This window comes from Aphelocoma coerulescens (assembly GCF_041296385.1).
Source record: "Aphelocoma coerulescens isolate FSJ_1873_10779 chromosome W unlocalized genomic scaffold, UR_Acoe_1.0 ChrW_unloc_scaf_3, whole genome shotgun sequence".
Lineage (NCBI taxonomy): Eukaryota > Metazoa > Chordata > Aves > Passeriformes > Corvidae > Aphelocoma > Aphelocoma coerulescens.
Genome location: NW_027184082.1, coordinates 1 through 11,216, shown reverse-complemented (window position 1 = coordinate 11,216; position 11,216 = coordinate 1). Strand labels below are relative to the sequence as shown.

Genomic DNA, 11,216 nt, shown 5'->3' with positions numbered 1-11,216 from the left:
GAGGCGGGTGATATGTGTTGGTATTTTTCTTCTTTTTAAACACAAGAGGCTACTGAGTGTTTAACATTTTTTCTTCTTATCAATGTCAGGACAGAAGCAGTCATCCAGGGTCAATGAAGTATCTGAGCAGTATTAATAATAACGTGAAAGGATAGCAGAATACAAAGCATTTAAACAGAAATGAAGAAAAAACCCTAAAGAGACAACGCTATAAATCAAAGCCAAAAAATGTAGCTATTTGAATTTTTAATTAAAAACACTGTAAGATAAATGTATAGATTAGTCAGACTCTAGAGCTCATGGGTGAATAAGAGAGGTTAAACCACAACAGGAGGGTAGTTATACAAGTAGTATGAAGCAAAAAGAAGTCAATATTCATGTACAACACCACACACTGCAGTCTATACCCATGCCTAATCACTCAAAACTAGACAAGATGAACGATTTTTTGGCTTACTATTTCATTAGTCTAAAAAGGGCAATTATATTGGAACTTGTATTAGATTGGTTGCCCTTTCCTTTCCCATGTGTCCTTACATCATCTTTACAAGTCATCACATCAAATCACATAAACACCATTCTAAAAACCATCACACGAAAACATTCAGTGATTGTATACAACACTTCATTTTTCCATCAACTGAAAAATCGCTAAAGTTCCTACCTCAATAAAAAACTGCAATCCGATTAATAAAAGACAAAGTTTATTTTCCAAGGTTTTAGTCACTACAGATATGCAAGAGTAGAATTTTTGTACTCAATACAATACAATCACAATGGCTACAGAAAAGACTAAGATTACAAAAAATGCCAGCATTGAGTCAGAAGGTAACTCTCAACTGACATAACTTAGAAGCTGTAGAGAGCAACAGAACAGAGACCCATTAAAAACCTTGATAAAGAAGGTCTGAAAAAGTGAAGACAGATACTGTAAGGCAATATAGCATAACACAGTATGGGCAATTTTGGAAGCATGCAGTGAAAGGTGCAGACTCACCATCTGCTGCACTTTGCACAGAAAGATGTGTCAGCTTTCCTAAGTGTTTATCTTGAAGCCAATCAATTTGTTTGCAAAGGCTCCAAGAAACAAGGCATAACACATTCTTGAGAGGATACCTCTCTGTTAGTTCCAGATGTTTGCAAGACCATGTACAGGAGGAGTGGTGTTATTCTGAATTTTGCCTCTACAGAATACAAGAAAATACTAAAGGAAATTGAGAAGACTTCAAGCAATCTAAAAAATCTAAACCATAAAAGCAATGCAGAAAGTATGATTTTTAAAAAGGACTGTTAAACATCTTTGTCTATTACATGAATTGGCATCTTAGAAAAGCATCTTTAAGATCTTTAAGCATCTTTAAAAAATCTTCCACAATGCAAATCTTGCTATAAAACTGAAGCACAAGAACTGATGGCTAAGAAAGCTTACTATGAAACCTAAGTATGTCCCAGCCCCGAAGTAAGAGTACTGGTGGTGTTTTGTGTACAAGTGCACGTGTACGTCACACTACTCGTGAAAAGCTTCAAGGCGCAATCTCTTTGGATCTTCTGGGTGCCTCAGGACCATTCCATATCGCAGCAGCAGCTCAATATAAGGTGGCCAAAATGACTCATCGATTGTTACATAAGGGTCATGTGGTGTGGTCATTAATTTGTTTATCAGAATCTGGAAGACCAAAAGGATAAGATTTAGGAAATTAACAAAACAGCTAGATTTTTTATCTCCTTTAACCAAATTTATACAAATTATTGTAATGTAGGCAATATAAGAAATAAAGGACTACAGAAGAAATATTAAGAGCTGTTCAAAGTAGAAGTAAAGAAAAGGACTTCCAACTAACTTCATAATATCTTTTTTAATGTAAAAAAATTAGAACCAGAATCCTCCTTTTATCCAGAATAAATATCGACTAAATTCCTTATCTCAATACAGAATTAGTTAACGGAGTTAAAAACAAAATCAATTTTGTAATTCTTTTTCAGTTCATGGAGACCGTGTTCATGGCCTCATGATATTGCTCATGGGGAATACTGCACACATTACAGATTAAATAATCTTACCCATTCCATGGTGCTCTTTCTATTCATCCTAGATGTTTCATCTTTCTACTCAGAGCTTTTAAATGTTATACTTTCCCAATTTCAGTAAGTACAAGATATTGTCTGCTAAAGACAAACTCAAAATCCTTTTACTACCAGATTTTTCTTTTTTTAACTCACTGCTACTAAAAAAAAGACCCAAATAAACAACTGTTCTTCTTTTTCAGAAAATTCTGAAGAATTGTTCTAGTTAATATCTTTTGTACTTCCAATTATGAGAATTTACTCCAAATGCATTATTTTAGACAAATTTTTACTTGTCTTTTCTGACACCTGATATTCCAAAATAGCCTTTATGGCTGCAACTCTTATGTGTATCTAAGAAAACATTTTCAAATTTAACAGGGACTTGAAGCGAGAAGCACACTACTCAACAAAGAAAAACCTTCCAGATTACAAGGGTAAGGGACATTGACACTTTAGGTCAGGATAGTTAAAATTTGAAATTAGTCTGAATTTTTCAAATAGTGTGTTCTTCCAAATGGAAGTCAGACATTACTTGAATATGTTCACATTTTCAGGAGATTAACAATATCAGCAATTTTAAAGCATTAGAAGAACTTTAAAATTCTTGTTCCATGAGGGCTGTGGCTATTCTAAATTCTGATCTATTTTCAAGCTCTGCCTGATTTGGCATTAATGGGTATGCTGAGATATGTGAAGCATGTAAAATGATTTTGATCATGTAAACTCAAAGCCTGGGCTTTAAATTAAAGTACAACAATATGATAGTGATCAGATAAGAGCATCTTAGTACCAGAAAGTTTTTATCCGTCAAGTTTTGCCTCAATAAAAGAATTTTTTCCCCAGGGCCATCTTACATATAGATGTTTAGAACTGTCTAAGGAGGAGGAACAGGAGAATTCACTTCAAACGCTACATTTAAGACAAGAAGGAAAATTATGCTTTGCAATTCAAATTTATAAATTGCACTGTAAAATAAAAATTCATACGAAGCAATGCTTGTATACCTATAAAATCAATTAGGAATGCATGAATTGGATTAATTGATTTCTTCATATGAGTTAATAATCCAGTAAATACACAAGACTATTGGTCTTTCTGAGGCTACACATTAATTGGTCCTTCTGTAACTGTTAATGTATATTTCAGAAATATTTTTCTTGAAACAGTACAAAATAGAGCATGAAACGGGCCAATTTTTTTTGTTAAACATAGTATTTGTCTCTCCTAACATGAGCCACTAAGGCGCATAAAACTTCTTTGAACTAAACATTATAAAATCAAGAAATAAGAGACAACCATTCTCCAGCCTAAACTGAACATTATTGCCACACCTCCTGTAAAAATTGGGGGTTTAATTTGATAGGAATTAAAATAGGAAACTTGATTTAGATTCATAGAATGGTTTGGGTTGGAACGTACCTTAAAGATCATCTGGTTCCAACCCCCTGCCATGTGCAGGGACACCTTCCACTAGGTCAGGTTGCTCAAAGGTTGCTCAAAGCCCCGTCCAACCTGGCTTTGAACACTGCCAGGGATGGGGCATCCACAGCTTCTCTGGGCAACCTGTTTCTGTGCCTCAGCACCCTCACAGCAAAGAATTTCTTCTCAACAGCTTATCTAAATCTCTCTTAATTTAAAACTATTCCCCCATGTAAAAAGTTGCTCTTTTTATAGGCCCCCTTTCAGTACTAGAAGGCTGCAATGAGGTGTCTCCCTGCAGTCTTCTTGAAGACACAACATTCGTAATCATCCTAGATTAACTATATTAATGCCCTATACTGTTAATTTATCTTTAAAATAAACACTCTATTATTATTATTACTATCATCATCATCATTATTACATCTGAGTATTTAAAAATTCCTCAAATCTCTACATAGTAAAAACATCTTACCTCTAAAATTTCGTGTATTGTTATCAGTTCCACAGCTGGCTCTGTAGAAGAGTTCTGGAAAGATAACCAACCCCTCCCAGTCAAATTAACAAAACCCCAAACCAGTCAGGAAAAATGTTAATTGATGAAGTAAAATAATCACACAATTATTTGATTGCATAGTACTCAATAGATGAAAACTTTTACTTAGATTTAGTCCTGACAGAAATACAAGGTAGCACTTAAATCTACGAGTTCAAAATCCTATGCTTCAAATGTAACATTTTTTGAATTATTGAGATTAATCTAAAGTGATCATAATGTTTCTATCTGTTTTAATTTAAATAAAACCAAGTAGATCACATTTATAATGTAGTACAGAAGGTTCTGTGAACAAGATTTGTTGGGGAAAAAATATTTTACATAAGCTTTAAATAAATGTTTAGAATACAAATTTGACACAACTCAAGACTTCATTTCATAGTGCTTTAATATTTTTTCATGACTTGACAATGAATACTTATTTGCTTTGCATTCAGCTAAAAAAATTATCAAGGTTAAGAAATAGAACAGTTAAAGACTTTGGGTGGAAAAAAAAGGCAATGATAAAATATCACTAGAAAATTACTTGTTTTCCTTTGTAGCAAGCAAATCAAGCCATTTGTCTATAAAGTGATAGAGATTCCTTTGGCAGCAATCTGGATCTGCTTGTACTGTTGCACGGTAAACCTGATTCTTTAATTTTTTGGTTTTATTCTTTTTTCCCATGCACTTCAATTTCAACAAAATAAACGAGATAATATACCACTGGCTTTCTCAGCATTGCTGTTGGATATGTCAATTTAGGTCCTAAGATATTAACAGGTGTGCAGCACCTTATACAAACTCCACTTCTGGAACAGAAGAAGAATACAAGCAAAAAAGAAGAATATGTAAAAGGAAAGTCCTGAATCCTTTTTTCCAGTCAGTTTGTAATATTCTCACCTGCAGAGAGTCAGAAGTTTCAGCTTCTATGGAGAGCCTGCTCCACGGAAACTCTGCAAATCCTGGAGCTACGGCCCAATAACATCTATCTATGTGCCTTTATCTTCATACTCGGCTGAGGAAATAGAATCTACACTATCTGCAAAAAGTTCCTTAGAGCAAACATGAAGGTACTTCACAGCCTCTACTGATGTGTTTCCCTGGTCAAAATTACTACTAATACCATAAGTACCTCTGATCAATTAATGCTTATTAAGTCACTTTAAGCAGGATGCTCAGCATTTCATTATTTAGCCTGGAAGACATCTTCTTCACCCTTCCAATCAGACAATTTGCATAAACAATATTCCTCAACCTCTGATTCTTCATATTATTATCTTGAAAAAAAGAGTATTTTTTAATCCTAGATTTAAAATGCAAGATAATTGTCACTACAGTCACTACCTATACTAAAGGTGTTGGGCCATGGCAATGGAAGCCAACCTGAGCTGCTGTGACCCAGTCTTCACTCCCACTCCCAATCTGACATGCATGTGCCAGGTGAAAGGAGGGCGGAACCACACCAGTGAGGCTTGGAGCAGTTCAGACTATGCTGCAGCCATGTCCTACAGACATCAACCCTGCACATTTGCCCTCACACAGAACCACTGTGAACACAAGATGCCTCCACAAAGTGAAGCAAAATTATTGATGTGCAGAGTTCGGTGCTGTCAGACTGTTGAACCAGTCTCACTGCTGATAAAAGAAGTGAATAAGGGGTTCTCCTGAATCAACATAGCAGCAAATTTAATTGCCAGTGATTACAATGTGTATTTCTGACACTCAGTAAAACAATGTAGGCAAAAATGGCTGGCTGTCCTGCCTTCTCAATTATTCACTTAGATGCAGATTAGGGGGGGATCTGTAGTTAAGCCAAGTGATCCAAGTGAGTCAAAAGATATAGAAAAGCTATGAATTCACAAAGCATGAAAAGAAAGAAAAAAACTTGTCAGAAAACAAACTGTGTTTAAGAGTTCAGGAAATGCATAAATAAAATTTAGACTAAGGGAAGATAAAACCTTGTGTTGAAATAAATCAGTCATTTTTTTGTTTAAGTGATTGGTGACAGCCAACATGGCTTCATTAAAGACCAATTGCACCCAACAAATTTAGTGGCCTTCTCCAACAGAGTTACAGTGTTTGTGGAAAAGGGAAACTGATATCGTCTACTTGGACTTGTGCAAAGCATTTGACACTGTCCCACATGAGATCCTTGTTTCTAAACTGGAGAGACTGAGAGCAAAATGTCATATTTGCTAACAGCAGGAAACAAACGCATGGGTATGCAGAAAAAACTAAGATTCAACAAAATAAGATGTTTAAATACTTTGAAAATGGACATCATGTCTTGACATCTCCATTCGATATTTTTATGTGCAAAACCAAGATTTTTTTTTTTTTAAAGCTCAGGATTCATTAGCTGCAAATTACAGACAGAAAAAGACAAGAGTGTAATTAGTTGCTTTGGTGATGGGTATGAGCTAGTAGTTTTGTTTATAATATTGTTTCTTAGCAGGTTGCAAAAAAGATGAATCCAAGTGAAAACACATAGAAAATGGGTATTACTACGATACGTTAGGGAATTGAAAAATACTATCTTACAGGAGAACATAAAGGCATTGCTAGTTCAATTAGCAAAACAAAGAAAGAGAGGGTATGAGCTTGCTGCCTATAAATATATCAGGGGCAATAAACGCAAGAAAGAAACAGAGCTATTCTAAGGAAAATTCTGGTGTAAGAATACCAGTGGATCTGTGTTAGACATGGATAAATTTAGACTGGAAGCTATGAGACAGTTTCTAACCATAGTACTGAAGTACTAGAAGAAAAAAACACAGTAGAAACAGTAGTAGAAAAAATTATTTGTTCTAAAATGAAGCTCAACGATAAAGAAATTATATTATGTAGTTATCTGAAATAACAGGGAACTGGATTAAAGAAATCGTTTCTACTTCTGTAATGTTAAGTGTGCCTGAAATCAAAATCAAGCTCTGCCTTTTTTCATAGCTTTTTTGTATCTATCAAATAGTAATGGTAATAGTTTTATTTTTACTGCACACTTTGAATTTATTATGCAAAATACTCCCTGGCTGCCTATTTTCCCTGAAGTTTTAAGATAATTTTTGACCCAGTTTTCCTGAACAAAATCTGATGGTTAACATTCCAAACTATGCTATAAACACTTTTCCTTATTGTTCCAAAAACATTTTTAGACAATTAAAATTTGCTTTGCCAAGGAAAATAGGAATCTACTTGCCCAGTCAAGTAAAAAAGAAAATGAGTCAATTTGGACTGAACCCCACACCATTTCCAAAATTGGCATAGCTTGCAGTTCAGTAAGAAATACAATACATTGCTATGCATCTCATTGGGTAAAGGATATATGCATTAAGAAAAGAAAATATCCAGCTGGAAACAGCCTTAAACAATATAAAACAACCTAAAAAATAGAAATGAAACCTAGAGGATCAACTGTAAGAACTATGCTTATTTCAAAATACAACTGCAGATTCAATGGTAGTGACTTTAAACAGATATTGCATCTAAATAAATATAAATTGAACATTTCAAATTTAATAGGTAAAGAAAAGCCTTACCTTGTTTTTAGTATTTTCACCTTTCTCTGGAGGGGGAAAATGTTCATCCAGGAATTCACCCAAAGCACTCAAAAGTTCTTTCTTATAGGTCTTTAATTTAATTATTTTATTTTTCAGTTCATCAAATCCTCTCATTTTCAAACTAATAGTAAAAACATAGCAATAGAACATGGGATCAAATGAAGTAATTAAAAAGTCCTTTATAAGTAAAAAAATCCCCACTTATTCTCTATTATTATAAATTCAACATTTTTGATCACAGGATACAGCAGCATTACTTCCATGTTTCAAATATAGATTACTGAGCAATTATTTGATCTATTAAACAAAACAAGGAATACATTTTAAGAGTTTTGTTGCTCATTTGCTCTTCTCGATATTTAAATTCTTCAATTTATAACTCGAAAATGTAGAAATACCTTTCTGTGGAAGGTTGTTCAACTTGGGTTTTTATCTCTTCTTCAGCTTTACTATAAGTATCTAGTATCTGTTCCTGTTCCTCACACCACTGCTGTTCTCTTTGAAACATGAAAAGTAGGAAATGGCACAAAAGATAAATAGTTTCCCTGGGCAGTCAAAAAAAAAATTAAAAAAAGCTTACAGCATTCCTAAATCCAAATTATTGTATTACCTTTCCAGATCTTCTTGCAGCTTTTTATTCTTTAACTGAACTGTTGACAGCACCATTTCAAGATCACTTTTTATTTTCTGCAACTATAAAAAAATAGAAATTAAACTACTTTTTGCAGGTAGCCCAGTATCTGCTCTATGTAAGGCTACATCTGTAAATCTGATAAAGAGGGACAAAATCATCTGCAATTTCTTAATAAACATTAAAATCCAGTTTAAAATGCAGGAGCTATTCAAAATGTCACTGTAACCAGTTGCTCATTAGTGTCGAAGCTTACAGAGCTTGAAGCAGATTGTGGAGCACACACATGAACTGCTCAGCTGATGAACAACTGACGAGAAAACGTCTACAGCACCGGGGGTCTATTGTCTAAATGACTGCAGCTGCTGGCAAGAAGGAATCCTTACTAACTGTACCAACATAAAATGTGTAGAAAATGAAGATGCTGCAAAGGAAGACTAACTGCATCCATGAATTAAATGACCCTCAGTGCTAAGGACATATCTGGGACAGGAAATATGTACAAATAAAACTACTGTAGTCATAAGCTATAGGCATTGCTGAATCTAGGGAACAGTGGACTCTCAGTGGGCTGGGTCTTTCATTACAGAATCACAGAATGGGTAAGGCTGTGTTGAGGAACACATTCAGAGCAGGTAGCTCAGGGTGCAGCTGCAGTGGGAGCTGCAGGTTGAGCTCTGGCTTGAGCTCTGGCAAGAACCCCTGGAAAGAGGCCATGAACTGCCAACTCTTTGCAGAACAAGGGGCCCGGGGACCTGTGGCCCTGCCAGGTGAGGGGACATTGAGACATGGTTGATGACACCTGGACTTTTCCATGTTTACACTGTGAGGGTATAAAAGCCTTTTGGCTTTGAGGGTATAAAATTCCTTTGTTCTGGGTCCCTCCTCAGAGGCACCCAGCTCAAGCTGTCATTTTGTTATTATGCCACAATTAAATTATTTTAAGGATCGGGATGTGTGAGCCTAAGGGAAGAAGGAGACCTGGAGTTGAGCTGGTAAGGAAACCTGATCCGACTGTGTGAGCGTGGGGTGTGTATCTGCAAATGGGCCTAGTGACTGACACAGTGGCTCCTGGATTGTTGGACAGGGAAGTTTCCTTAACCATTGTGTGGGACCACAGTGGGTCATCTGGTCCAACCTCCCTACTCAAGCAGGGTCATCCAAGAGCACGTGGCACAGGTTGCATCCAGACAGTTCTTGAGGAACTCCAGTGAGGGAGACTCCACAACCTCTCTGGGCAACCTGTTCCAGTGCAGAGTGAAGAAGCTCTTCCTGATGTTCTTGTGCATCCCATTGCCTCTTGTCCTATTGCTTGGCATCACCAAGAAGAGCTTGGCTCCATCCTCTTCAGATACTTGTTTCAGTTGATGAGGCCCCTGTTAGAGCACTATGTTCTTCTACATAATAAAGTTTCTAACAGTTTCTGCTTTTTCTATTATAAGCCTATGACTTGGATGTATTTTTTCTGCTTCCATACAAAATAGGAGCACTTGAGAATTTAGCTCAAAGAAATAAAAATTCTGAAAATATGCTACAGAAGCAAATATGCTCCATATATACATCTGAAAAAAACCTGGAATCCTCAAACATCAGACCAACATGCCATATCTATACAGGCAAATCAAAGTGTGTAATCTAACAACTTTTTGATAGTGACTCTTAACAAACAGCAGTTGAGTTTGCTGTTGTGAGTGATACTAGAAAGCATTAGACATAGGAATATTCTCAAGTCACATAGCATTCCTGTGTCCCATCAATATAGTGTAATGTTACCTACAAGACATTCTTGATTTGCTCTTTCTTCCAATGGAGGAATTCAACAAACTACTTGCAAGTTATTGCCACAGAACTCAATGTCTAAGATAACTGACTTTTCCCTGTAACACATAATATTACATAATTTTTTATTAAGTATGAAATGCAATATGTTATAACTTCTTGTTAAAAAAAAATACACACGAATATCTTAAAGGCAGGTGTCAAAGGATAGGGTCAGGCTCTTTTCAGTGGTGCCAAGTGATAGGACAAGGGGCAACAGGCACAAACTAAAATACAGGAAGTTCCATCTGAAAATTAGGAAAAACTGTTTTGTTGGAGGGTGACTGAGCACTGTAACAAGCTGCCCAGAGAGGCTGTGGAGTCTCCTTCTTAGAAGATATTCAAAAGCCACCTCAACACAATCCTGTGAGGCACTCAGGGACAGGGTTTAGTGGTGGATTTGGATGGTTGGACTTGAGGATCTTAAAGGTCTTTTCCAACCTATGATTCTGTCTCCAGAGGTCCGTTCCAACTCCAGACATTCTGTGACAGAGTCCACTTAGCAATTAAAATTCAGCCATGGATCATCTTGAAACACTCAATTCTGAGTGGATCTTCTTGCCCAAGCACTTGTGCAATGTTAAATGAAGGTAATCTTGAAAAGTAGTGTGTAGGCTTCAGCCCTGGAAATGGGCCCTGTTGCATGATGTTAAAGATGACAGCTAAATCTTTGCAAGGCATGGTCATCACTCTCCTTGGCACAAGACTTCTGTCTCCTGGTGGCACCCAGCACAATGGGACTCCAATCCTGAGTGAGGCCTTGGAGCATTAATGTAGCAGGGATGTTGATTATCACACCATTTTCGTTGCATGCAGATGAGTTTGTTGAGCTACTGCGATTAGATGGCGTATCCAGAGGCAAAATACTGTCTATTGTGCATTACCCACTGACTTGTGCAGTAAGTCAATTTAAACCTCATTCATCACAACTAGGTAATTTTACTAGTTATACTACAGGGAAAAAAAAAGCATTAGAACAACAAAAATGGTTGAAGGAAAATACACAGTATTTTAGCAGTAGTCCACCCTAGGAACGGTCATAGGAAAATGCACTAATTGTATATACTGATTTTCTTTTTTCCCCCCAAAAATTTTATTATCTCTTACAAACAAAAATACTTACCTCTTCTTTTCCTAATTCTAACAGTACATCCGGATGGGTAGAAATTACTGAAAAATAAAATGA

General features: G+C 36.1%; 1 protein-coding gene across 1 annotated transcript; it reads right to left on the bottom strand.

The window, feature by feature from the left end:
- Positions 1-687: 687 nt before the first annotated feature.
- On the bottom strand, positions 688-11,208 carry LOC138102860 (centromere protein K-like). Its single transcript, XM_069000611.1, has 6 exons — positions 11,154-11,208; positions 8,192-8,274; positions 7,980-8,078; positions 7,561-7,702; positions 3,962-4,015; positions 688-1,666 (listed from the first exon to the last, which is right to left on the bottom strand). Exons 2-6 carry the CDS (start codon positions 8,245-8,247, stop codon positions 1,508-1,510), a joined length of 510 nt encoding a protein of 169 aa, XP_068856712.1. The 5' UTR covers positions 8,248-8,274; positions 11,154-11,208; the 3' UTR covers positions 688-1,507.
- Between the last annotated feature and the right edge of the window lie 8 nt (positions 11,209-11,216).

Excerpts from the sequence above, each read along its gene's own strand:
- LOC138102860 (XM_069000611.1), bottom strand. The coding sequence starts at position 8,247 with ATGGTGCTGTCAACAGTTCAGTTAAAGAATAAAAAGCTGCAAGAAGAT. Across the intron at positions 7,703-7,979 it reads GAACAACCTTCCACAGAAAG|TTTGAAAATGAGAGGATTTG; the intron begins GTATTTCTACAT and ends TTTTACTATTAG. Across the intron at positions 4,016-7,560 it reads GTGAAAATACTAAAAACAAG|AACTCTTCTACAGAGCCAGC; the intron begins GTAAGGCTTTTC and ends TTATCTTTCCAG.